Source organism: Pithys albifrons, chromosome 21 (assembly GCF_047495875.1).
Source record: "Pithys albifrons albifrons isolate INPA30051 chromosome 21, PitAlb_v1, whole genome shotgun sequence".
Lineage (NCBI taxonomy): Eukaryota > Metazoa > Chordata > Aves > Passeriformes > Thamnophilidae > Pithys > Pithys albifrons.
In genome coordinates, this window is record NC_092478.1 from 7,408,730 (window position 1) to 7,436,567 (window position 27,838).

At 48.4% G+C, this 27,838-nt stretch overlaps 1 protein-coding gene across 1 annotated transcript; it reads left to right on the forward strand.

Annotated features, from left to right (window-relative positions):
* The first annotated feature begins 4,447 nt into the window (after nucleotides 1–4,447).
* Nucleotides 4,448–27,753, forward strand: PPM1D (protein phosphatase, Mg2+/Mn2+ dependent 1D). The gene is made up of 6 exons (XM_071575047.1): nucleotides 4,448–5,065; nucleotides 10,292–10,520; nucleotides 12,629–12,753; nucleotides 19,280–19,470; nucleotides 22,033–22,275; nucleotides 26,360–27,753. The coding sequence occupies exons 1-6, from the start codon at nucleotides 4,618–4,620 to the stop codon at nucleotides 26,888–26,890; spliced, it is 1,767 nt and encodes a 588-aa protein (XP_071431148.1). The 5' UTR covers nucleotides 4,448–4,617; the 3' UTR covers nucleotides 26,891–27,753.
* The last annotated feature ends 85 nt before the right edge of the window (nucleotides 27,754–27,838 follow it).

Genomic DNA, 27,838 nt, shown 5'->3' on the forward strand with positions numbered 1-27,838 from the left:
CAGAGAAGCTGTGGCTGCCCCGTCCCTGGAAGTGGCCAAGGACAGGTTGGATAAACTTGGAGCAACCTGGGATAGTGGGAGGTGTCCCTGCCCATGGCAGGGGTAGAATGAGATGATCTCTAAGGTCCCTTCCAACCCAAACCATTCCATGATTCTTTTCCAGATCTGTGTGTGAAAGCATAATTTGATGACTAATAAGTCAATCTGGTTGCAGAGAGTAACAGCATTGTCTTTGTCTCACAGTTTATTGACTCTGTGGCTGAACTGCAAGCTGAAAAGAGGGGGTTTATTGTTGTTTGTTTGTTTTTTGTTTGTGGTTTTTTTCAGTTGTGCTTGTAGGTTTATATTTCAGCCAAACGAGGAGCTGTACCTTTGTTAGAGCTTAGGCAGGAAGCAGAATTGCCTCTTCTGCTACTGCTTTTTTCTCCCTGTTCTGTTCTTAGGTCAGGTTAACTCACCTGCTTTTAACTGAAACCAATTAGGAATGTTCAGATAATGAACATTTCCAGGGGATGGGCATGGATGGGATTTTGGTCAGGGAAGTGGTGATGGTGTTTGTGTGAGCCCTGTCACTGACTCAGTGAGGAACTGAGAGGGGAGGCCTGAGATGCTCTGCCTTTCATATGTCTGTCTCAAATAACTTTGTAAATGTGCTGTAGTAGTATAACTACTGCAATTATTACTAAATAAATAAATACTTTCTTTTTTTAGGAATATACTTCCATAAAGCCTGGATGAAAAATATGGAATCCCTTTCATGTGCTGCCAGTGTCAGAGTGTTGTTTGCATGTTTTCCTCAAAGGTAAGATGGTTGTCAGAGAGCAAAAAAGTGTTTGTGAAATGGATGTGGCAACCAAGATGAAGTTCAGGATGGATGTAGTTGAAAATTCGAGCTAACTCATCAATGGAAAATTAGGATTTGGATCATGATCTTGGCACAGTTGAGGCTTTTCAGATTAGACCAGCAGTTCTTGTTTTGTCACGGTTTAAATATGAGCTTGTATATGTGAACAGCTTTATTCTTTTAATTGCTGTAGCTGGGCATAGTTAGTGGGGGAAAAAAGGGTTCTGAGAAAACAATAAAAACCTGCTGAATTTCCCTGCAATGTGCTTATTTTGAAGTGGGAAGGAAGCGAACTGACATGGATAACATATGAACCTACTCTATCTCCTTGATGTGGATATTAAAGGAACCTTGAAAATAGTTTATGGGGAAGTTGTTGGAGGCTTCTAATTTTAAATTCTTAACAGGAAATCATTAAACTGTGGAGGAGCCAACTTAACAGACTGTTGCTCTAAAACAAGAGCTGAATGCAGAGCATCCTCATGAACTTGTCAGATCTTTTTTTAATGATGTTTTTTTTCTTTCCCTTCATGTTTACTGCAACCCAGATAGATACATTTCCATTTTTGTTTTTCATATGCATCAGTTCAGGAATCCTGCTCTGGGTGAGATGTGAAAGCAGTGCCCTTATGGTCAGATCTCAGGGAATGTGGGGAAACTGGGATTATCCCTCAGCCCCAGAGGTGTTAACTCCTTGTGTGGCCACCCAGGCCTGGCCTGCGATGTGGAATTGGGCTGAATTTCAGTGTCTTTCTTGGTTCTTTTTATTGTCTGCTGCAGCAGAGGGGCAGGAAAGCTGCTGTGAGAAATGGGACTGATTTAATTTAGTTTAAGCATATCTGAGGTTTTTTAAACTCTAGTTAAAAGAAAAACAGAACTTTTCATCCACAAAAGAAATTATGGCCTTTAATTTTGAGAAATTATTAGAATTAGTAGAAAGAGAGTAAGAAATCCTGACACTTGTACAGTCCCTCTGGGATGGATTTATTTCAGTGTTAGCCAAAATGAGGATAAACTATCATTAAGGTCAAGTAAATATCTGATTGTATTTGGGTTAGAAACATTTTATGTTTAATTATTTTAACAGTTAGATAAAAAATGCTGTTGACTGTGAGCTGTTTAACCTGAGTTAGGTGTTGGAAATAAAGAGCTGAGGGACATTGGGCAGTTTCTGCTTAGCATTTGCTTCCTTGAAGTACAAAACCAAGAAAAGCACTCCCCATTTTTAAATATAAGTGAGAGGTGCATAAAAAAATGCTCATTTGCCCTTCAGTTATTGCCTTTACTTACATCCTGGAGTGTGGAAACTGCACTGGTACTTTCCATCAAGCTTCATCTTTATTAAAAGTTTTTCTCCCTGTATTAAACTTCATCTTTATTAGAAGTTTTCCTCCCTGCATCTTTATCTTTTATATGTTCCTATTTCTGTGGGGGTCTGGTTTAGCTGAAGGTTTTTTTGTGAGCTGAAGGACTTCAGGAGAAAATTAGGAAATATGGTTTGAGTTGCCAGAGGATCTGCTGGTTTTGTGTGCCCATAAATCTTGAAGCACTTTGGTTTTCCAGCAGTGGTTTGGGGAATGTAGTTGTTGCAGGCAAAAACATCTTTAATGTATTGTAATTTGATTAAATTTGTGAGTGTAGGTATGATTTATATGTGGTGATTGTAGGAGTATCGACAGAGATGAGGCACTTTTTCACTTGAAAAGGCAAAAGCAATACTTGGATACAAAAAGACAGAAATATCTTGGGGTTTGAGGAGGAGTTTCTTCCATCATAACTCTTTTTTTTCCCCTTTCTTTCCTCAATTTTACAAACCAGACTACCTAGAGCACGTTTACATCAGGCAGAGGGGTAGGAGTCCATCTGTGTGGTTCTGTTCCTGGAGTAACTTGTGATTTTCCACTCTGAGTTGTTCAGGAAAGCATTACCTGTATTGAATGGGACTAATCCTCACATGACAACATCCCTGCCCACATTTATCCAGCTATGAAACAGAGTTTTGGTCTTTTTGGAAGGAATGGGCTTTAGTTGTCCCCGTGATGCTATAGATGTGATAATATTACTGTTATTTTTTTGTCAATAGTTTTAAGTCAGTTTCCTTGTTTTCTGATTATTTTGTACTAAAAAGTAATTGAGAAATATTTAGTGCACCCCTTTTATGTGTGCTGTGATGTGGATGGCAGTGGATCTGCTGCAGGCCTGGCAACTGATGGGCCATGTCCATGTTTTGTATGTTAATTAAAAGGGAAACAGTGATACATTGTGATGTTTGGGATTGTATAAAGCTCAAATTAATCTTTATCTCCTTTACACACCATTGAAGTGCCCAATACACTTACATAAAATACTCTTATGAAACTCAATGGTCAGATTTTTAAAGCAATTCTATATTGGGCTGATGATCTGATGATTGATCTGATGGTATAAACACCTGTAAAGTAGGAAAGGATCGTTATCTTATTGGATTAGCAGGGATTAATTCATTAATGGTTGTAACAGGTTTGCAAATCCCTCGGCGCTCCAGGAATCCGAAGCTTTGTTGATATATTTCTTAGTTTTTAAATACTGTGGACTTTAATGTGGTTGATGGAAGGAAATCCAAAGGCCTTGCAGTCCTTAAACTGAACAATTATCTCCATGGAATTATTTTTGCTAAATTCCATGGTGGTTTTTGCTGTAGCGGGAAGGGGCTCTGGGAGTTGGAAGTAAAACAATGTGTAGAATTTCAGCCATAAACCAGAAATGCACAAATCCCTCCTAAGAGGAGGGAACGTCTTAAATAGTGGTGAGTGTGAAACGCGCACGTCCCGCGGGATGTGCAATTGCAGGGGGATCGCTGGCGGGAATGGTTACTGTCCAAGCGGGAAAGCAGCGATTTCAGCCTGGAGCAGGGAAGGATGAGGGGCTGAGTGACAGGGGGTCCTGGAGCAGGGGAAGATGAGGAGCTGGAGAGACACTGGGGTTCTTGGAGCAGGGAAAGTCTGAGTCAAAGGGGATTCCCGAGCAGGGAAGGATGAGGGGCTGAGTGACACCGAGAGGTTCCTGGAGCAGGGAAGAATAACATGCTGGGACTTCCCGGTGCGTGGAAAGGCGGTGTGGGGACTGAGTACCAGCGGGGATCCTATAGCAGGGAAAGACGGGGGGCTGGAGCAACACTGGGCTTCCTGGAGCAGGGAAAGACGGGGAGCTGGGACGATGGCGGGGGGGGGACGGACCCCTGTGCTTCGAGTTACTAGCTGGCATCCTACTTGCAGCTGGGGGGGTGTCCTCGGAGCCCTCTTGCCAAGGAGAGGGGTGTTCCCTCCCGTCGCGGGGGGGTCCCCTCCTACCGCGGGGGTCCCTCCGGGAGGTGGCTGGGGGTGTCCCTTCCTGTGTCCCGGGGGGATGTCCCGTCCTGTCGTGGGTCCCTCCTGGTGGTGGCTGGGGGGTGTCCCCTCCTGTGTCCCGGGGGTCCCTCCCGTCGCGGATTCCTGCCGGCGGTGGCTGGGGGGTGTCCCCTCCTGCCGGTGGTGGCCGCGCGGGGCGCGGTGGAGCCATGGCTGCCCCTTCCGCCGCGGCGGTGCCGGGCGGGGCCCGCAGGGGGCGCTGGCCGGGCCGGGCCCCGTTCCCGGCGCCGTTCCCGTTCCGGCGGGCGGAGGGAGAGCGGCGGGAGCGGCCCCGGGACGCGCTGCGGACATGCCCGAGCGCCGCCGGGGACACCCACAATAGTCGTGGTCGGCGGCTCCGGGCGGGGAGCGGCGGGCGATCCGCCCGTGCCCCGCCGCCGCCTCCCCATGGAGGGGCCGTACGCGCTCGGGGTGAGCGTATTCTCGGACCAGGGCGGCAGGAAATACATGGAGGACGTGACCCACATCGTGGTGGAGCCCGAGCCGGCCGCGGGCGCGCACAAAGGCGGAGCGACGCCCGCAGGCCCCGGCGCTGCCGAGCCCCTCGGCGACAGCGGGCGGCGGCGCGGGGGGACCCCGCGGGCAAACGAGGACCCGACGCTGCCTCCCGGGAGCGGGAGCGGCCCCGGCCCCGCGCGGCGGCCGCGCCGCTCCGTGGCGTTCTTCGCCGTGTGCGACGGGCACGGCGGGCGGGAGGCGGCCCAGTTCGCCCGGGACAACCTCTGGGGCTTCATCAAGAAGCAGAAGGGCTTCTGCTCGGCCGAGCCGGCCGAGGTGTGCGCGGCCCTGCGCAAGGGCTTCATCGCCTGCCACCGCGCCATGTGGAAAAAGCTGCGTAAGTGCCCGCGGCCGCCCGGCACCCTCCGCTCCCTCCCGCGGGGTCAGCGCCCGCCGCACCGCTCCGCCTTCCAGCCGCCTTCTGCTCCCCCGCCGTGGCACTGCTGGGAGCTGCCCCCTTCCTTCCATCGCTGTGGCCCCCTCTGTCCCCTTTCCTTTCATCGCTGTGCCCCCCTCTGTCCCCTTTCCTTTCATCGCTGTGCCCCCCTCTGTCCCCTTTCCTTCCATCGCTGTGCCCCCCTCTGTCCCCTTTCCTTCCATCGCTGTGCCCCCCTCTGTCCCCTTCCATCGCTGTGCCCCCCTCTGTCCCCTTTCCTTCCATCGCTGTGCCCCCCTCTGTCCCCTTTCCTTCCATCGCTGTGCCCCCCTCTGTCCCCTTTCCTTCCATCGCTGTGCCCCCCTCTGTCCCTTTTCCTTCCATCCCTCTGCCCCCTTCGCCGCTCTGTCCCCTTCCTTGTATCGCTATGCCCTCCTCTGCCACTTTCCTTCCATCGCTGTGCCCCCCGCTGCCCCCTTTCTTCCATTGCTGTGCCCCCTTTCTCCCTCTGCTCCCGTCCCTTCCATCGCTGTGCTCCCCTTTGCCCCTTTCCTTCCATCGCTGTGCCCCCTTCGCCCCTCTGCCCCTTTCCTTCCATCGCTGTGCCCCCCTTGCTTCCGTCGCTGCCCCCTTCGCCTCTCTGCCCCCCTTCCTTCCATCGCTGTGCTCCGTCGCTGCCCACCCTGTGCGGGCAGTGGGCAGGGCAGGATTCGAGGTGTTAAGTCAAGTGGTTCTGTAAAACAAGAAAAACTGGAGAGCGGAGTGGCAGAGTAAAGATGTAAACAGAGGGCGAGGACGCGCTGTTGTGTTTGTTGTGTAGCTGGGAATGGCAGAGCTGCGGGTTCTCAGCGTGTTAAAAGTCGGGTCTCTGAATTGGATTTATCTGGAAGCTTTCATCTTATTGCCCTGGGGAGTTGCACCAAACTCCCCGTTGGACTTCCCTTGTATCATGAAAAGAAAAAAAAAGAATTTTAACAAGCCGAAATGGGCTGGGATAGTGTTTTTTTTTCCCTAAGTGTGCTTCCAGTTGTCTTTGTGAGTCCTGATGAATGGGTTGAAATGTGGCCGGTGTGTAACTCGCTCCTGTTGTTGTGTGAGCAGTGTCCCTGCCAAAACAGCAAATACAATTTTATATATTGTTTGCTTAACTGCAGGAGGATAGAAGCAGGGATCCTAAATATGGAAGGGTAAAGGAGAGCAGAGTGCCCAGACAGGTGACAGTCATCATTCCTTGTACTCTTCTCTCTCCCTGAGTCTAATGAGACCGAAGACCTGAGTTTCTGAAAGGTATTTTTTTTTTCTTGGTGCGGTGAAGGTTATGGCTTAGAGTATGGTGGTGGTTTATATATAATGTGTGTATTGTGTATGGATTTACATATTCAAAAAACTCAGAAAAACACAAAACCAGTGTGCTGGATATGGAGATAGGAAGGTGTGGAGCTCAGTAAAATTGGATCCAAAGCCCAGTGACATAATGACAGTTGGGCTTGGGAGGGAAACCTGAAAAGCAAGAATTACACTTGAGCACCCCAGGGATTGCAGTGAAGTGATTCAGAGGGGTGTGGGGGGGATTAGAGTGTCAAAACAGTTTCGTTTTCCTCTTTCTTCAATTGCAAAATGGAGAAGTTGTGCAAATGTCAGACACTGAAAAGATACGAGGGAAGAAATACCCAAGTCGAGGGCACTCTGAAAACGGTGCAGAAAGGAAAGGGCGTGAATTGTACAAGCACCAGAACTTGCCCCAGCCCTGGTGTTGGGTGGGCACCCTCCTGGGCTGCGAGCTGGGTGATAAGGGTGTGATGTGTGAATAGGAGAGGGTGGTATGAGGGGGAAGATAAGGAGTTCAGTTTTCTGGTTGTTGTGGCCCTGGTGTGTTGTCACTGGGACTCTGTGAGCACCAAAGGCAGAGGTGAAGAGCCAGTGCAGGAAGCCCTGTGTTAGTAATGAGTGTTTAGCAATTACCACCGGGGCTGTGGGAGCAATTGAAACTGTTGTGAGAAACAACACGGCTCTGGCTGGGAGTGTTTGCTGACAATTTGAGGTGTTTAGTAAACTCCAGAGTATGTTTGGTCTTACTGATTTCTGCTGCACGTGCGGAGCAGCCTGAGTTCTGTGGGACGAAAATATTATCTCTAGTTTATAACTCCACACTGTGTTAGAGAGATCCCAGTGTGAGTTTTACTTATAGGAAATAATTTCCCATATTATCCCATGTGTGTAGGTGACACTATGGGCATGAAATGCAGCCTGGGTATTTTGGTATCCTGGGAAGTGGGTGGAAGGATGGTTTGGAATTTTGGTGTGGAGGAGGGAGGTTTTACTGCTTCCAGTTGGCTGTTGGAAGAGAAGCTCACACTCTGCTGCTCTGTTGGTGGTTAGAAGGTCTGGGATCATCCCCTGTATCTCCTGACACTCTGTACTGGGCAGTTGGCATTTTGCCAGCTCAACCCAAGACAGATGAACACAAAACATTTATCACAAGAGTACCAAGATAAAAAAGAAAGCAGAAAAATGAACAGAATAATAAAACAGAAAAATACCTCTTTGCCATTGCTGGTAATTTTTTTGGCATTAATTCTATAGTAATAAAATTCTCTGTACTAAAGGGCTTTGGGAGTAAAGGTTCATATGGGAAGCTACAAATCCAGTTGAGTTTATGAGCACAAAGTTACAAAGGTGAGGGAAGGGAAGTGGTTTTCAAGAAGAGGGGGAAATTGTTTTAGAAAGACACTCTTGCTCAGGTTATGAGATTGCTGAAGACACGCTCCTGGTACTGGAGGAGTTGGGTGAGTGGCTTTGATTTTATACTTGAGCTCAGGAGAAAACTCGGTGGGTTTGGTGCTTTTGCTGATTTCTGATGAGACACAGTATCTAAAAAGAGAACTGTGCTGTGCTGGATCTAATAGTTATCTCTAAACAGCAGCAAGGCATGAACTGCAGTCCCTTGATGATAAGCAGATCATATCTGTTCTGTTGAGCCCCAAATCTGAGGCTGCTGTATCATTCCTTTCTCACAAGTGGGTGATTTCCCTCTCTGTGCTCCTCAGCCCATAAAGGCTGATTTGACTCTCTAATATATTTTATTGCTGTTGAGGGGTTGTTATACTGACAGAAACTCATTAGTTGCAGCTTGTTTTCTGTTAAGTGCATGGTTGAAGTCCTCATTACCACTTGGCTTCCTCCCTTGTTTGCTTTCCATTTGGAATGTGTTAGATTTAATATCCACAGTTAAAATTGTCAGACAAAGTACTTCCAATAAGCTGATTGAATGTTTGTGTTCCTGAAATAAAGCTTCTCCTAGGGAGAAAGTGTGGCTTAGTATTTAGAACACAAAGCTAGAACTCTGTTAGAACTTAAATGTTTAAATTATGCTGGATGTCTTGGTAGCTCACACTGAGGAAATGCAGCTTTTATCTTCATGCTGTCTGTAAATTCTGCTTCTCCTTCAGCACTTTGCCCATCATTCAGTGGCCCTGAAACTGAAGTTCCTATTTTTTTGGTCCTGCTTAAAACTGTACAAGTTTAACACACCCATTTTCACAGAGGGCAAGGCGTAATTGTGTTTTCTTTTCCTTTTCTTGTCTGTTTGTTTCTTGTGTGTTTGTTGTGCCCCAGGAAAGTGAAGAGCCCAGAGCTTTGGCAGCCTGGCTTGGGTATTTCCTGCAGACAGCTTGTGTCGTGGTGGGATTGTTGTGTTGTGCTGTGTGAGCCTGACTTGTGAAGTGCAGGAGATAGAATGTGACAGGGAGATGAGTCTCCCTGCAGAGTCTGTCTGAAGACATGAGTGGGTGCAGTGAAGAAGAAACATGAGGTTGCTGTTGACAGTTGAAATCAACTGATAACTGGGGAGTGGGGTTTGGTTTTTGGTGGGTGCTGGAGTGGGGAGGAGGGTGGTTGGGCTGAGCTCTCTGAATGGGGATGTTTTCTCCATGGAGTTTTGGGAGAAGATGAGCTTTAGTAGATGTAAAAATAGAAAAGGCATGAAAGGGAACTTTGGGTTGAACATAATTGGGGAGAGTAGTGTGATAGGAAGTTAATTTAACTGGTTTGAGGGCAAAGGTTGAGAGAAGGTTTCCCTAACCATGTGTAGTTGACACCAGTATAGGGATGTTATTGCTCTGGGTTCAAGGGGTATTCTGTAGAAGTTGGATGTTGGGTTAAGGAGAGCATCTCTGAATATCCTGCATTATTCAGTCCTCTCAAAGGAAATGTGGGCAAAACAGTTGAGATGTTACTCAGATTAAAATGCTGTTGTTCAGCTATAAAAGTAAGATAACATTTTCTTTCCTTCCAAGGGGATCAGGAATGTCCAGAAATTCTGATTGTCAATCAAAAACGCAACAAAATAATGGAATTTATGACATTTCTGCTTCTTCAGACAGAGAAATGAACAGTACATCTTAATGAAAACTCAGTTCATCCTGTTCAAGGAGCTCATGGAATCATAGAATGGATTGGGTTGGAAAAGACCTCCGAGATCATCAAGTCCAGCCCTTGGTCCAACTCCAGTCCCTTTACCAGATCATGGCACTCAGTGCCACGGCCAAGCTCAGTTTAAAAGCCTCCAGGGATGGGGAATCCACCCCCTCTCTGGGCAGCCCATTCCAATGCCTGAGCACTCTCTCTGCAAAGAATTTGTTTTTTCTGCTCTCCAACTTCAATTTCCCCTGGCAGAGCTTGAGCCCATCGTGCCTCCTTGTCCTATTGCTGAGTGCCTGGGAGAAGAGACCAACCCCCACCTGGCCAGAACTTCCCTTCAGGTAGTTCCAGACAGTGCTGAGGTCACCTCTGAGCCTCCTCTTCTCCAGGCTAAACACCCCCAGCTCCCTCAGCCTCTCCCCACACCACTTGTGCTCCAGTCCCTTCTCCAGCCTCGTTGCTCTTCTCTGGACCTGTGTTGCTCTGGTGATGCTTGGAATGTTAAGCCACAGCAGAGAGTTTTTTGAATCCTATTCTGCTGCTTTGGTACTGGCTTTATCTGTATAGATGTGTCAATTCAAGCTGTAGCTGCAGGTGATGTCAAGAGAGCAGGGGTGACCTGGGGGCACCTGGCCGTGCTGTAGTGAAGCTCAGGCTGTGCTGTGATATTACACAAGCCTCTGACACACCCTTCATCCTGATCATCAAGACATTCCCACTTCCACAGCAGTGAAAACATGATTTTTTGGGCCTTTTTTCTCCCTGCAGCGGAGTGGCCCAAGACCATGACGGGTCTGCCGAGCACGTCGGGCACGACGGCCAGCGTGGTGATCATCCGCGGCTCCAAGATGTACGTGGCACACGTGGGGGACTCAGGGGTGGTGCTGGGAGTCCAGGATGACCCCAAGGACGACTTTGTGAGGGCTGTGGAGGTGACACAGGACCACAAGCCGGAACTTCCCAAGGAAAGGGAGAGAATTGAAGGCCTTGGGGGCAGGTAAGTGTGTCTGATTTGACTGAACGAGGCTTGAGCTTGCTTGTTTTGGGGGTGGATCTTCAGACAGTTCATGTTCACTGAGAACTTTGAAAGTGGAGATGGTGATATTTGACTTATTTTTCATTGGATTCTGCGAGTTGGGAAAATGATCTTTCCATACAGGTGAAATGATACGAGGTCTAGAATGCCCAGTTTGCCAGATTTTGGCACAAAACCCCCACAGTTTCTCAGGCATTCTGCTTTGTTCCTGAGATGACAATGGCAGCTGTTGAGTGGGCTCCTCAAAGCTTTTGGTTAGGGAATATTAAAAAAAAGTTAGGTTTGAAACAAAGTTGTGCATTTGTTGAAACACACTCTGTACTTTTGGAACGCCACAGTTCAGCCCCTGTGTGTACACGAGTCATTTCTGCTCTGTCAGCAGCTGGCAGAGGTTGGCACATCTGAGCTGGGGTGGGTGTGTGTTCCCTGTGAGGGAGGGGGAAGCAGGCAGGGCTGGCAGGTGGCACAAATGTTTGGAGACAAACCTCAGGGCTTGTGCTTGGCAGAGCTTCACAGGAGCTCTGTGTTCTCGCGGCCTGCGGTGCCACAGCAGATGGATGGGCACGGTTTCCTTCTCTGAGCAGGGCTCACTGAAGGTTTTCCTGTTGACATCATTCATGTGAGAACCCTGTCAGCCCATTGACCTTCAGACACTTGTGTCTCTGGCAGCTGGGAGTTGATCAGGTGGCTCTGCAGAGGGGGCAACCTGCAGTTTTGCTGGGTTAGTACCTGTATAGGTTTCCAAGTTGTGTATCTCAGAGGCTGAAAGTCTCTGAAGCTTCAGAGAAGCATTCCCTGAAACTTTGTGTTCACAGGAATGGTTAATTTTTTTTTTCTTTTTACTCTTTTATTTTTGCTGGTGCTCCTTTTTGTTTTCCCAGGCTGGCTGTGAGACATGTGGTAGGAGTGAGGTGGAACTGTGCAGCTGTGCTTTTTAATGTCTCCTCTTTCATGAGAGCAGACTGGGAACAGTTAAGGGGAGACCATAATTGAGTCTTCCATTAAAATGATATTTTCCCAGTAACAGTCTGAGTGTGGGATGAGGTTTTCTTTCCACTAATGACTGAAGTGAGCTTTGTGTGGTCATTAGTTGTACAAGTGGATGAGATCAGTTTTTAGGACGTGGTGTTTGACTTTGCCGTGCTGTGGATGGAGCTCAACATGCCCTTGTTGTTAAGGCCTTTGAAGTCTCAGGAAGTGCATCTTGAATAGCTTCAGTATGAGGAATTTTCAGGCTGTTCCAGAGCTGCTCAGTTTCTAATTACCAATGGCTGTTCCTTGGATAAAAGGAACTTGAAAGTATCTAGTAAAAGAAATAAACTTGTTTGGGACCAAGCTTTGCTAGTTCCTGGTTTCATTAGCTCTTATTCCTTGATGGTTCATGCACTGTTGTTTCTTCCGTGCCTGATACATCTGCCCCATTACTTGCTCTGTAGCTGCTGTGACCCTCCAGTGCCATCTGTGAGAGCCCCAGCAGTGCTGGCTGCCTTAGAGCAGGTGTTCACATGCAAATGCAGAGTGTCTCCTCCTCGCTCCTGCCTCCAGCAGGGAGGAGCAGCTCCTCCTGTGTGCCTGCCCTGGGTTGGTGCAGCAGTGAGGGGATCCCATAGCAGCTGCTCCTTCCTCTTCCCTTGGTCACTGTGCTGCCCTTCACTGCTGAGCTGTGGGATGTGGAGAAAACTGAAGGAGGCACTGCCTGGTGTTTCCATCCCAGTGAGTTGGTGTTGATGGCCCTCATCTGAGGGAAGCAAAGGCAGTTCTGTTCTTTCCCTGGCAGATTGGAAAGATAATCTGGTAGCTATTGCAACCAGACAGAATTTCTTCCAGTTCTTCATTTCCCTGCTTTTTATTTTCTTCTGCCCTTCATCTCTCACTTGTCCCTTTGGCTTAATATGAAATGAAACTCTAAGTATGTTTTGAAATACTTAATTGTGCTGTGGCCTGCCCTGAGGGCATTGCCATTATTGCCTCCACATCTGCATATTTCACTGGTTTTGTCTCATTGAAACCAACTTCCCTGCTCTCACTGCCATTCCTGTTTAACCTCTGCCTCTTCCTGCTGGTTCCAGTGTGATCAACAAGTCTGGTGTGAACCGGGTGGTGTGGAAGAGGCCTCGGCTGACCCACAACGGCCCCGTGCGCCGCAGCACCGTCATCGACCAGATCCCCTTCCTGGCCGTGGCCAGAGCCCTGGGTGAGTGCTGGGCTGGGCCCACCAGGCCACCTCAGCTCGATTTGTACCCTGCTTTGCCAGGACATGGAGTTTAAAGCATTTGCTCACTTGCCTTCTGAAGGTCTGGGCCTCTTGAAGTGTATTTTTAGTACAGTCTGGATTTGTCTTTTTTAAATAAAGCTGCAAAAGGTGGTGTTGGTGAGAGAAGAACCTGCCTTAGAACTTGCAGGATTTGCAGTGTCAGTCTTGCCTTACTTTCTGGTGCAGATGAAAACATCCAAGCCATGCATGTCTCCAGGTGGAGGGCACGTTTGTCTCCTTCTTACTCAGATAATAGGACTGTTATTTTTGACTAGTTGATGGTAAGAGTGAGCTTTGCTGCATTGCATACAAATAATTTTGGTCTTCCTTCTGTGGTGAATCTTTTTCTGGTTTTGAGCATAGAATGGGATGAAAGTCAAGTCTGTGTTTTATCTATAACTTACCTTTGTGGGAGCACTTAGTAATGGAAAACTGTCTTTGAGGAGCACCTTAGTCCAAGGACAAAATGCATATTGCAGTACTAGAAAACTAGTGATGAATGGATTTTGGGGAAGTACTTTGTAATTGAATCATTGGATGCCTCTTAGTGTTTTCTGGTTATTTTTTCCCTTAAATTTCATCACAGAACGCCAGTCATTGGCAGTTGGTTTTATTTCCTTGCTGGCTTTGCTGCAGTGAATTATCTTCTGTCCAGAATAGGTTTGATTTTGTGGCAATGTGGTATCGTGTTTTTACCTGTAAGGGCATGGGCTGTTCTGGGTCTGTGCTCTGACTGTGGCATGGCCTTGCTGTGTGTTATTTCAGAGCCAGGGCTGGCTGTTCCTCAGGGATTTGTCCAGGCTTAAAGGGGAATTTTGCAGTGATAATGAACATGAAAAAGCCGGATTCGTATCAAGGTGGTGGAATGGTGATCTTATAAAAGTTTATTTTTATGGACATTTTCTCAGTCTTTGTGTTCCACATATAGATAGGATAGAGTTTATTTTGTGGTTAGTAGAACTGACTCGAGAGTTTGAGTAAATCCTGAGAGTTACTGAGTAGCAAACGGATTCATCCACTGAGCAGCATTTCCCTCCTGCAGGACAGGGCAGGTGTTCCTCAGGGACTGCAAATTAATATTGATGAGACTTTCATTCCTGTGATTGCAAGTTTGCTGTTTGTCTAAAGAGCTCCCTGACTTTTGATCTGATTCCTCTCAGCAAGCTGAACAAAAGCGTTTGGCTGGGCTTTGTGTGCAGGTGGGAATTCAAGGAATGATGTATTTGTTAGTCCTCATTCAGTGGATGAAGAGAGCATTCAGGGAGAAGGATGAAGGAGAGTTTCAGGCCCCAGGAGTGGGAACATCTATGCTTTAGCCATTCCTGGTTTCACAAGCTTTGAGAGAGGGCTTTGGCATCTTGGCAGTGTGAGGGTGTTGTGTTTGCTGGCTCGAGGAGCCTCTTCCCCCCTCCTGAGGAGGAGTGGCAGCTCCTGGAGCAGGAGAGCAGCTGCTCTGTGGGACGCAGATGGTGCACAGACGCTCTCTGTTTGGAGCAGGATTTCACTGCTCCGGGTCAGCGTGTCCCTGCTCTGCTCCCAACACCCACCAGGCCAGAGCCACCTGCCTGCCTGACCCCCTGCCTGCCTCCCAGTTTGTTCCAGTCCCTGGGGCCTCTCCCAGCACAGCAGTGACTGTCGGGGCTGAAGGGAAGTTCTGGCCAGGTGGGGATTGGTCTCTTCTCCCAGGCACTCAGCAATAGGACAAGGGGGCACGATGGGCTCAAGCTCTGCCAGGGGAAATTGAAGTTGGAGAGCAGAAAAAAATTCTTTGCAGAGAGAGTGCTCAGGGATTGGAATGGGCTGCCCAGAGAGGGGGTGGATTCCCCATCCCTGGAGGTTTTTCAGCTGAGCTTGGCCGTGGCACTGAGTGCCATGATCTGGTAAAGGGACTGGAGTTGGCCCAAGGGCTGGACTTGATGATCTCGGAGGTCTTTCCAACCCAATCCATTCTGTGATTCTATGGATGTGGCACTGAGTGAGAATCCATCACATCTTGATCCAAGCCCACTGTGAGAATCCACCATGTCTTGATCCAACCCTACTGTGATCACCAGCCCAGGGTACTCTGTGCCCTGGGCTGGTGATCACAGTGGGGTTGGATCAAGGGTTGGACTTGATGATCTCAGAGGTCTTTTCCAACCCAATCCATTCTATGATTCAATGTGCTGGGTACCAGGACTTGTCAACCCTGCTGGGATCTGCTCTGTGGTTCCTGCTGCTAAATCCAAACCCTGTTCTTGATAAAACCCCCCACAGATCCCAGGCTGGACAGGGACTTTTTGGCAGCACAGCAAGAGCCTCCCAACACTACCCTGTGGAGAGAATCCTGGAGTTGGGAATTCACTGTTTTTAAAGTAGAAGGTCATTTGATGACCCTGAGATAGCTCAGTTGGTTAAAACTTGGTTGTAATAATGCCAAAGTCATGGGTTCAATCCCCTGTGTGGGCCATTGACTTAAGAGTTGGACTCGATGATCCTGGTGGGTCCTTCCAACTCAGAATAGTCTGTGATTCTGTGATTAAATCCCCTAAAATTTAGATCATAGATGACATTTTAAGTGTCTTTCTCTTACACCACCTTTAAAATACTCTGATGTGGTCTCGTCCCTGCAGTCCTTAAGTCTGACACTCATTGTAAGGAATATGGTGCAAAAGTTTTGGAAATAGCAGGAATAAAACACTGTGGGGAAATGGTTGCAGTGATCAAACATTCAGCCACAGAAAGAATCCTGGTCTAAGAGAAATCTTTCTGGCCAGATGAATTCTGTTCACATCCCCTTTCCTGCTCTGATTGTCAGACATGTCCTTCTGCCCTAAAATAAGCATTTGTGGTATGCACAGTGGCTGTGTTTAAGTATTTAAATAACGTTTAATTTATTTATAGCTCCATAACAAGTCAGAAGTATTTGGGCTTCATACTGTCTCTGTGAAGTATCTTTAAGCTGCTTTTGCTGAATACAGAATGTTTCTGGGTCTTCTAATGAAATGTTTTAAGCTGTGGCAGAGTATTCTGCATTTTCATAGCTACTTCTGCTGACCTGGCCATGAAAACACCTCTTTTTATATTAGTTTTCCTCCAATAGATACTTCTGAATCCTCTGCAATCCCAGAATTGTTCACCTTGGGATTTGCTCCCTGATCAGAAAGGCATTTTGTTTCCTTAGTGTGGAATCATGTGAGTTTCCTGACACCCATAATTTTGTGGTAATTATCTATTGTTTGTACCTGTCCCCAAAACAGGTGTGAGGTAACTCAAATGATTTGAATTTCCTCTCCTGAATCAGAAATGAAAGAATTAAGTGACTTCTGGACATGGTTTTGCTCTAAGAAGGCTTTGGGCTTAATCCAGTCCAGTCCAATTTCATGATGGGCATTTTTGTTTGTAGCTTCAATGACTTCCCTGGCACAGCTGAGCTACCAGGAGGTTTTTGTTGTATTTTAAAAGGTAACTGAGCACATCAGAGAGACTCCATAGTTTGATATATTATTATAGGCAGCTAAATTAGAGTCCTGCTCCTTTAGTATCTGATTTCAAACATTTCATTTTGTAAGATGAAATTTAATTTTAGTGTCGATCTCTGTATGTTATTCTGGTTTGAGTCAGCACTAAGGAACAGGTATGATTTTTTTTTCCAGAGAATATGGAATTAATAACATTAATACATTAATAACATTTTTTTTCCTTTGGAAAAGCAATATGCAAACCTCACACTGAAAGAAATACTTCCAGCATGCAAGTTTTTAAAGAACAAGGTTGTTAAGAGTTCTGTAAATGTTTGGGTTTTAATTGAGAACCAAAATAGTCTGGCTGCCCAGTGGGACTCAGGGCCTGGCATTCCAGAGCTGTAACAGTAGCCTTTGGCACATCCACCATCTGGGATCTCTCCTTCCCAGCCTGCCAAGGGGTCACTCGGCTGTCTACTTGCTTTGGAACAGAATTAAAGATTTCAGAGCACTTTGAAATGCTTAGGGGAAAGTGTGCTGTGCTTTCTGGCTGGTTTCCCTCTCCCTTTTCGCTCCTCAGAGCTGGGGCAGAGCCTGCCATGGGGAGCAGCTCCAGGGTTGTCATTCCCAGCCCTCCAGCTGGGCAGGGAGGGAGGCACAGCTGACGTTGGCATTCCCTGTGTGCAGCAGCTCCAGAAGCTTTGGCTCAGCCTGTGCTGCTCTGCCCTTTAGGGACAAAATAAATCACAAATGGATGTCCCTGGCCCCGTGGCGAGGGTTGGGCTGTGAGGAGCCCTCTCGAGGCAGCTCCATCCTGCCAAGGATCCCGGAGCTTTATGGAGCAGCCTGGTGATAAATCACCAAAACCAATTGTCCTGTTCTTCAGGGCAATCACAAGGCCTGGCTGTTTCCTTCTAGGCTGAGGAAGGAAGAATCTGGGTTTCCCTGTGTGCCTCAGGCTTCAAATATTCTGTGTGGCATTTTTCCTTGGTTAAAGAACAAGAGCTTTGTTTTCTTTCAGTTTGTGACTCCAGGAGCCCGGAGCTCCTGAGTGGTCTGGACAATTCCTGATTGGGCTTTAATGCTCTTACATCCTACAGCTGTAGGAGTGATTTATTGTGTATTTCCTCCTTATAACCACTGATACTCCCAGTTATCCCTGTGAGGAGCCTTCTTCCTCTTGGAGAAGATGCCCTGAAATCAGTGTGATGATTACTTGGCAGCATGCTCAGGAAGAGCAGCAGATGGACACGATGACATGTTCATATAAGAACCCAAATGATACCATCAGGTTATTTTTATCATCCAGCCCAGTATTTTTAATTAACAAACTGATTCAGCTAATAACATTTGTCATTTCTTCTAAAATGAGTGTGAACAAACAAGCAAATAAAGGCATAAAAACACTATGCCTGTTGGAAATTGCTGCTGCCACAATTCCAAGATGTGGTTGTGTGACCCCAAGCTCTTCTTTATTTACCTGCTGTGTCCATGACAGGTTGATGGGAGGAACTCCAAACCTCACAAGACTTTTTGTGGCAATTCCCATCCAGTGTTGCAGTGCTGGAGCTCTTGTGTTACAGCATTTATTTTGATGTCATTGCCAGCTGGCTTTGTTGGGCTCTGAGCAGGCCGAGTGCACCTCTGTACAAGCAGGCTTGGGTTTTAATTAGCGCTCATTAGCAGCATGTGCTTGTGGGGCTCTGCTGCAGCAGAGGAGAATTGGGGCTTTAATGGGCAGGACCGGCCCTGCCTGCTGGTGGAGTGCAGTAATTGAGTTCAAGTATTCCCTTTCCTCGTTCTGGAAAAGTCTTTTCAACCAGTTGATGGCTTAAGGCAAAGCTAGTGGAGGGAAGTAGGAAGACAAAAAGCTTATTTATTATCTTTAAGAGGGTGGAGATGGATGTGGAAGAAGCTACAGGGCTAGTGAGGCCAGCAAAGAGCCTGGCAAAGCCTCACTCTTGAGTTGGAGTTGTTGGGCTTCTCTTTGCTGTTCAACTCTGACATTTGAATCAATTTCTGCTTTTAGAGCTGTATGTTCTGCAGGGAACAACAGCCAGTGCTTGCAATTAATAATGTTACTTTTTGGTGCTTATTACTACGGGAAGTTGTTTATGAACATGGATATAAATAAATGCACAAATAATTGCATTCTTAATTTAAAGGCCCAGCCTCAGAAAAGGTTTTTAATTTTTCCAAGTATACTCGACACATAAATTGAAATAAATTGATATGGAAATGGAAATGGAGTGGGTTTTACTTGCAGGTGGTTTGGAGGAAGCTCTGGAACCAGGGGGTGTTTGGACTCTGTTGTTCACCTTCATTGCTGCTGAGGTGACCCCAAACCCATCCACACAGCGAGGGAGGTTTAAAAATAGAAAGGTTCCCTGCATGAGGCTGTGCTGGGGAGAGGCTGGAGCTCCTTCTCTGCTGTCCTGCTGGAACTCAGCACTGCTGGTGTTGCTGTGGCTTCTCTCCAGCTCTGAGATCTGGCACAGGGGATTCAGCTGGGAGGAGGCTCCAGCACAGCCCTGCTGTGATGCTCCTGCTGCAGAGGGAAGTGGAATGGAAAAGGGAATTTAACAGGGGAAAAGCTCAGTCTCCTTCTTTCCCCTCTGCCTTTGTTCCCTCCCTGGGGCACCTGCACACACAAATATTGGCAAGTTTGGTGTGGGATGAACAAAGTAAGGCCTTACTTCTGTCTAAGGAGAACTATATTGATTCAGATAGGCTTTACTTTGGGTAGTGATTGAGGTTTCACTGGTTGTGAGGTATTAATCAGTTATATTTCCCCTTTTCCCATAAGCTAGTTTTGAAAGAATAGAAGATCCCCAATGCACACAGCTTTGAATGTGATTTAATTTAAATTGTTGCACTAAATAGTGTTGGAAGGTGACAGCAGCACAACAGTTCTCAGTGTTGCTGCTGCTGCTGGTTTTCCTGGGGACATTTTTCGGTGTTTTCCAAGATGGAGACTTTTCCTATGGAATATAACAATTCCAACCCATTTCCTGCTTTGGCAGGTGACCTGTGGAGCTACGACTTCTACAGTGGTGAATTTGTGGTGTCTCCTGAGCCCGACACGAGCGTGCACACCATCGATCCCCAGAAGCACAAGTACATCATCCTGGGCAGTGACGGGCTGTGGAACATGATCCCACCTCAGGATGCCATCTCCATGTGCCAGGACCACGAGGAGAAGAAGTACTTCATGGTGAGAGCAGTGCCCATGAGGCACTGTGGAAATTTAATACTTTTTACCTTTAAAAATGGCTCAGGCTGGTATAGATGAGAACTGCCTGACAAAGGGGTTGTTATTTAGGCATATTCATAGTTTGCCCCAACATAACGTGGCTGATGTGAAACACCATATATGTTAATGTTGTTGAATTTATTATTATTATTTGGTTGTCATTTGGGGGAGATGTGACTACCAGGATGGTATCTCTTGAGTAATAAAGGGCATAAATTGTGTTCCTTCCCTAAGGAAGTTACACAAAATACTGCCTGAAAATTAAATTTATTTCACATTAGGGCTCATGTTACAATGCAGACAGTCATTTAGACTGAATTAAATTATTCTCTGGTTTATTTATGAAACGTTAAAGAATTTATATAGTGGAGCATCAAATAGTAAATAGCCTGTAAACCCCTTGAGAGGCTGTTGGTTGTGTCACAACCACAACCCTGAGATCAGCTCAGCTGGTCCGAGCATGCTGATAATCCAGGGCTGCAGGTTCTATCCCAGCACAGGCCATTGGTTTAAGGGTTGGACTCAGTGATCCTTGTGGGTCCCTTCTGACTCCAAATATTCCGTGAACCAGGCTGGTTTTGCTTTTGTGGTTTAAAGCACTTGTGTATATATACATGGACTCAGCTGTAACCTGCTTTTAAAGTTTCATGAGGAAGGAAAACATTCCAATTAATATTTCTGGAGTTAGTTCAGTGCGTGATTTATAGGAGCATAAATCTCTGACTGTGCTGTTTGAGCCGCCCTGACCCATCTCTGAGTGGCCCTGGTGGCTCAGCATGTCCCACAGTGTGTCCCACGGTGTCCCTGTGTGTTCCATTCTGTCCTGTGTGTCCCCCCGTGTGTGTCCCATGGTTTCCCTGTGTGTTCTATGCTGTTCTGTGTGTCCTTGTGTGCATCCCACGGCATGTCCCTGTGTGTGTCCCATGGTGTCCCTGTGTATTCCATGCTGTCCTATGTGTCCCTGTGTGTGTCTCACAGCATGTCCCCGTGTGTCCTCTGCTGTCCCTGTGTGTATCTCACCCGTGTGTTTGTCTCATGGTGTCCCCCTGTGCGTGTCCCCCTGTGCGTGTCCCCCTGTGCGTGTCCCCCTGTGTGTCCCCCTGTGTCCCCCTGCGTGTCCCCGTGTCCCATGGTGTGGCTGTGTGTCCCCCTGCGTGTCCCCGCGTCCCACGATGTGGCTGTGTCCCCCTGCGTGTCCCCGTGTCCCACGGTGTGGCTGTGTCCCCCTGCGTGTCCCCATGTCCCACGGTGTGGCTGTGTGTCCCTCTGTGTGTCCCCGTGTGTCTCTCTGTGTGTCCCCGTGTCCCACAGTCCCTCTGTGTGTCCCTCTGTGTGTCCCCGTGTGTCCCTCTGCGTGTCCCTGTGTCCCACAGTGTCGCTGTGTGTCCCTCTGTGTGTCCCCTGTGTCCCCCTGTGTGTCCCCGTGTCCCACGGTGTGGCTGTGTCCCCCCCCCGTGTCCCCCTGCGTGTCCCCGTGTCCCATGGTGTGGCTGTGTGTCCCCCTGCGTGTCCCCGCGTCCCACGATGTGGCTGTGTCCCCCTGCGTGTCCCCGTGTCCCACGGTGTGGCTGTGTCCCCCTGCGTGTCCCCATGTCCCACGGTGTGGCTGTGTGTCCCTCTGTGTGTCCCCGTGTGTCTCTCTGTGTGTCCCCGTGTCCCACAGTCCCTCTGTGTGTCCCTCTGTGTGTCCCCGTGTGTCCCTCTGCGTGTCCCTGTGTCCCACAGTGTCGCTGTGTGCCCCTCTGTGTGTCCCCCTGTGTCCCCCTGCTTGTCCCTGTGTCCCACGGTGTGGCTGTGTCCACCCGTGTGTCCCCCTGCATGTTCCTGTGTCCCACGGTGTGGCTGTGTGTCCTCCTGCGTGTCCCCGTGTCCCACGGTGTGGCTGTGTGTCCCTCTGCGTGTCCCCGTGTCCCACGGTGTGGCTGTGTGTCCCCCTGCGTGTCCCCGTGTCCCACGGTGTGGCTGTGTCCCCCTGCGTGTCCCCGTGTCCCACGGTGTGGCTGTGTGTCCCCCTGCGTGTCCCCGTGTCCCACGGTGTGGCTGTGTCCCCCTGCGTGTCCCCGTGTCCCACGGTGTGGCTGTGTGTCCCTCTGCGTGTCCCCGTGTCCCACAGTGTGGCTGTGTGTCCCCCCTATGTCCCCGTGTCCCACAGTGTGGCTGTGTGTCCCCCTGTGTCCCCGTGTCCCACGGTGTGGCTGTGTGTCCCCCTGCGTGTCCCCGTGTCCCACGGTGTGGCTGTGTGTCCCCCTGTGTCCCCGTGTCCCACGGTGTGGCTGTGTGTCCCCCCTATGTCCCCATGTCCCACAGTGTGGCTGTGTGTCCCCCCTATGTCCCCGTGTCCCACAGTGTGGCTGTGTGTCCCCCTGTGTCCCCGTGTCCCACGGTGTGGCTGTGTGTCCCCCTGCGTGTCCCCGTGTCCCACGGTGTGGCTGTGTGTCCCCCTGCGTGTCCCCGTGTCCCACGGTGTGGCTGTGTGTCCCCCTGCGTGTCCCCATGTCCCACGGTGTGACTGTGTCCCCGCAGGGCGAGCCCCGGCAGTCGTGTGCCAAGATGTTGGTGAGCCGGGCGCTGGGGCGCTGGCGGCAGCGGATGCTGCGCGCGGACAACACCAGCGCCATCGTGATCTGCATCGCGCCGGCCCGGCCCGGCCCGCGGCCCGGGGAGCACGAGGAGGAGCTGTACCTCAACCTGGCCGAGGGGCCCTGCTACAGCAGCCCCGAGCTGGGCAGCACCAGCCCCTCCCGCTGCTGCACCCCCCCTGTCAAGGTAAGGCCTTCAAATGGTCCCTGCCCTGTCACGGTAAGGGCTTCAAATGGTCCCTGCCCTGTCACGGTACTGGGGGGTTTGTGCCAAATGTCAGAGCTGGAGAGAAGCCACAGGAACACCAGCAGTGCTGAGTTCCAGCAGGACAGCAGAGAAGGAGCTCCAGCCTCTCCCCAGCGCAGCCTCATGCAGGGAACCTTTCTATTTTTAAACCTCCCTCGCTGTGTGGATGGGTTTGGGGTCACCTCAGCAGCAATGAAGGTGAACAACAGAGTCCAAACATCCCCTGTTTCCAGAGCTGCCTCCAAACCACCTGCAAGTAAAACCCACTCCATTCCCATTTCCATATCAATTTATTTCGATTTAGTCGTTGAGTCCACTTGGAAAAAAAAGCTTTTTCCGAGGCTGGGCCCTTAAATCAAGAATGCAATAATTTGTGCTGGCACCTCCTCATTTATTTATTTCCATGTTCATAAACAACTTTAAATATTCCCCAAACATGGGACAATCTGCCTTTTCCTCCTGGAGCAGAATCCCTTCACTCCTGGGATGCGCAGTGGTGTAGTCAGACCATTGCCAGGAGTTAAGTTATACCTTACAGAAACTACTGTATACTGTCAATTCAAATCTCTCTTTGCTGCTGCTGTTTTTCCTTTGGTGTCTTGAATGTCTGTCTCACTCAGTGGACCAGGCACTGTGTATGTCTGGATAACATGGATCAGCTCTGGAATGAGCAGCAATGACCTGGCCATATCCTCGGTGCTTCCAGTGCAAAGCTTTGGAGAAGTGCACCAGCTTTTACTAGTGTTTGTTAAAAGACTGAGACACCAAAACCACTGAGTATTCAAGTGTGAACTTCTCAGAATTGCTGCTGATTGTTTATTAGGAGTTGGGGGTCTCTGTTCCCTCCTTAGTGCAGAAGAAATTATCACTGTAACTTTCTGCACGTGGTTCAACACAGCTTGAAATGCACTGTTTATCTGAAGTGTTCCAAGATCCTGCCCACACTCCAGGGTAGCCCGTGGAAAGAGGGGAATCACTGGTTTAAAAAAGAAAAAACCCAGCACATCCCTTTAGAGAAAAAGGTTGGGCTCCAGTTTCCCTTCTGCCTTGGCAGGTGCTGGTGCAGCACAGCTGGGAATTGCAGCGGTGCCTGTGGGTGTGCTCTGGCTGTGGGGGTTTGGCTGTGCTTGGCTGTGGTGGTGGCCCTTCAGTTTTCCTCTCATGGGTATCCCATGGGTTGATTTATTCCAACACAAGATGTAAAGAACATTTCTTTCTGTCTTGGGGAATGTTATTATCTTCCTTTGGTTGATTTAATGTTCTTCCTTAGAAAAAGAGACCTTCTGTTACAATGTCCTTGTTGAGGCTGAAGTTGTAACCATTAACAGAGCAGAGCTGTTCAGAAGGGCTTTTGTTTTGCTGTTTTGTGGCTTTTTCTTTCCCCCCCTCTAGGAACTGGCCTGTGGTTGTGAGTGGATGTTTGTTTCAGTAATTACCAGCTGCTCCTGACTTTTTAAGTCCTTTGATGTTCTGCAGTATCTTTAGATAACTGTCCTTTGGGCAAAGGAAAAGGAGTAAGAAATTAGGCAGGGAGTTTTGAACATTCCTTTGGGAGAAACAAGCTGCTAATAACAGCAAGCTCCAACTTTGTCTCCTCCCCTTCCATCCTGCAAAATCCATGAAAAGAGCTTGACACCCAGCAAAATCTTGAGGAAAGAAATACTTGAATTTGCAGTGCTGCTACCATTCAGTTGTGCCCCATGGTTTGTGTGTGAACTGTTGTCAGTAGCCACTTAGTGGGTGTCGAGCTGTGCTGACTGTAAAACACCCAGGAACCAGCAGTTCTGCATAAGGCCTTAGGGAAAGTCTTTGTTTTTCATTCCCCCTCTCCACCTAAGTCGATTCAGTGAACTGTGAATCTCCATAAATGGCAGCAGGTGGGGAGAGATTCAGGAAATGCCTTTATTCCATGATCCTTTGGGATCCCAGTGACGTGGGCAACATCCTGGCAGGGAAAAGCCCCTTTTGCTGGTCACAGAAAATATGGCAATAGGTGACAGCATCCATTGGCAAAACAATACATAAATGTTGGCTACATAAGGCTGCAGGTAAATGTATGGACTAATTTAGGTCGGTAATTAATTAATCTTGCTACAAAATTACTGTTGAATTGTGCTGCAAAGGGATCATCCCAGTTCTGTGGAGGAAGCAGGGCCGGCCCTGACTCCTGACAGCTGCTGCCTGCCAAAACAATTAATTTGGAAATAGATGGAGACCAAAGTTTCTCACTTAAACAGAAGTATTTCTTAATTGCTTATCCTTCTGGCAGCAATTACTAATACTGAATTAATTCCAGTATTCCTGAGGCCAGTGATAGAGATTGATTGGATTGCTGAGAAATTAAATGGTGATTCATGGCTTGTTTTTCCTGTTTTGTTGCATCACCCTCCAGCACTCAGTCCATCCTCTGCCTTCCTGTGGCTTCCTAAAGCCTCCCCCAGGCTCAGCTGTTTGACCAGGCAGGAGATGCTGGAGAGAAGAGCCACGGTGTGAAATGTCTTACACAATAAAAACAGAGAACTGAGTTGTTGTTGGAGACACACTGTCAGAAATTCAGCTGGGCAGCTGCATTAGCATTGCCAGAGCTGCTCTCTGTGTGTCATCCATTCCTTATGGATTCTGTAGGAATTGAGTTGAACAATAACCTTTAAACACCATCCATGAAGGCCTTCCCTCTTGTGTGGGTAAATTATTGCCTAATTGGTTTTGTCTACACGTGGGGAGCAGCAGAGGAGTGGAGAGGAGTGGAAAATCATTGTGGATGTTGGAAACAGTTCTGATTATCTTCTCTTTTGGAGTGCATTTTACTAATCCTCAGTATTAGATTTTTGCAAAGTGCTGAGCAGTCCTGGAGCTCATCTTGAGGGTGAACTGGAGTAGTTTGGGTTGTTGTTCACCTGAGGGGTTACACTGACTGATGGAGCTGTGTGTGCACCTGAGTTTTCAACACATGATTTTTTTAAAAAATTATAACTTCACTTGCCTTACACTGATGGTGTGCAGACTAATGTGGCCTTGAAATTTGCTTTTGAAGGACTCTGAGTAACCAGGGATTTCTTCACAATTAAATATTTAATAAGGTCATAATTCATATCTTCAGGGCACTGCATAAACACTAATTTTCATAATCCCCTCGTGGATAGGGAGAGCAAGTGTTGTCCCCATTTTCCTCTTGGTAGGACTGAGAATGAGGCAAAAACACTTCTCAGAGGCTGCAGAAGAGATGAGTAGCTGAAGGGAGGGTCAGAGTTTAGGAAGTCCCTGGTTGTCAGGACATCCATCATTAAACAGCTCCTGCCCAGCATGCAGTGACTGCTCCTTGGGGAGGGGCTGGTGGAAACCAGAGGCAGTAAAATGCGCTACTTTGCAGAGCAATCAGGAGCTGTTGTTAGACCAGCTCTGACACTGCACCTTTCTGTGGGCAGGGGGGACACCTGCCATGAGGAGCTTGTCCATCTGATAACCTGGTTGTGCAGGAACTGGGAATGTAACAAAGCTCAGGAGCCCATTCCTGCTGTTTGCCCTGGCAGTGCTTGGCCACCTGATGGGGTATGAAATCTTAAGAGGGCAGGACAGGTGTCTGTATCAGGGTCTGAAGGAGGGAATTCAAGTCCATGTGTTGGAAAATACTCCTGCAAATCACAGGGCAGAGGTTGCAGCCCTGGTTTGTGCACAGCTCCCCAAACTCACAGCAGAACCTGCAGGTCCCTCAGTGTCTTACAGAGCTGTTCAGATTCCCAGTCTGATCTGCCTGCTCTCAACAGGGAGAAAAGCCTTGGGCTGGGATTCTTCTGCCTCTGACAAGGTTAGAGAGGTTTGTGACACGCTGTCTCCACCCACAAAGGACAGTGCCTGTCCCTGGAAGTGTCCAAGGCCGGGTTGGACGGGGCTTGGAGCAACCTGGCATAGTGGAAGGTGTCCCTGCCCACGGCAGGGGTGGTACAGGATGATCTTTATGGTCCCCTCCAACCCAAACTATTCCGTGATTCAATGACTGCCTAACTATTTCTGTGTTTCCCCTCAGCTTCCAGAAGATGACCCCTGGCCCCGCCTGAGCGCTGCCGAGCCCGTTCCGCCCCTGCTGCACAGCACGGCGCTGCCAGACAGGTACCTGGAGCTGCCAAACGAGATTGCCAAAAGCGGAGGAGCCGCCCCGAGGGATCCGGGCCCCGCGGAGGAGAAGGGCAGCAAAGCGCTGGCTCTGCGGATACACGACCCCTACAGCAACAGCCTGGCCGTGGGGCTGCCCCCCGCCAGCCCCGCCAACGCAGGCACGGACCAAAAGGCCTTCAAGGCGTCCCCTCCGGGCCAAAGCAAAGCGCAGGAGGCCGAGAGGACGCCCGGGGCCACCTTTAAAAGGACACTGGAGGAGTCCAACTCGGGCCCCGCGCCCAAGAAGCCGCGGCGGGCGCTGGGGCGGGCGCTGGGCACGGCGGGCGAGGCCCCGGCGCGCAGGACGCCGGCCAAGCTGGCCATGCGGCGCAGCCTGCGCGGGCAGAAGAAGCTCAGCCCCGGCCTGTTCCACCCGCCCAGGAAGGCCCTGTGCGTGTGCTGAGGGGGGGCACGGCGTGCCGGGGCGTGGGGAGGGCAAAGCTCTTCCCCCGTTTTAGCTTTTTTTAAAGTAGAACCTTTTTTTGGTATCCGACAGCTTTATCCCCAGCCTTGTACTTGCTTGTATTATAACTGTGAATTTTGTAGATGTGTAGGGTATAAGTCACTGTAAAATGTGTGTAAATTTGTACTCCTTCATATAAATGTAGTCTCTGTTCTTCCTTGTATAATTGTTACAGCGGGGCTAAACCTTGTTTTAAAAAAAAAAGACAAAAAAGTAAAATAATCCTTTTTGTTAATTTACTAAAGCGGTCGATTTGTATACGCTTCTCGTGAGGAGAATTTCACAACTTTTTAACTAAAGTAAATTATTAAACAGAATGGCAGATATGTATTTTCGTAGTCTGATACGTTCCACCTAAGGTGTGTCTTTTAGAGAATACACTAGGTCTATATTTTGGTTTTAAATTTTAGATTTCTCTACTCAGAAATGAAATGTATGTGGAAGCAGAGAGTTGAGTCTTGCTTTACACACCTCCATGTCGATTTTATGTTAATTAAAATACTATGCAGTATCTCACTTAGTTGTATTTTTTGTAACAAGAAGCATCTAAAGTAATTAGCAAAAAAAGTGTGTTTTAAAACTCCAACTCCCCAGAGCATCCAACAAAGCCATTCCCATCCCCTGTTCCAAAAGATGGCATTTTATCCAGGCATAACTGCCCTCTGGAGATGTTTGCTGGTATTCCAATACTGATGGTGCTGCTAATGCCTTTCAACACAAGTTCTTAAATTATTTTATGACTATTTTCATTGACTGTGTGGACCATGTGTATGTTCACCTCAATAAAACACATGAAAATGTGATGGGGATGCTTTTCATTTCTTAATTTTATTTCCAGCATAAGTTCTGTTGGTAAAATACAAATTGATTATCACAATTAAATTCATA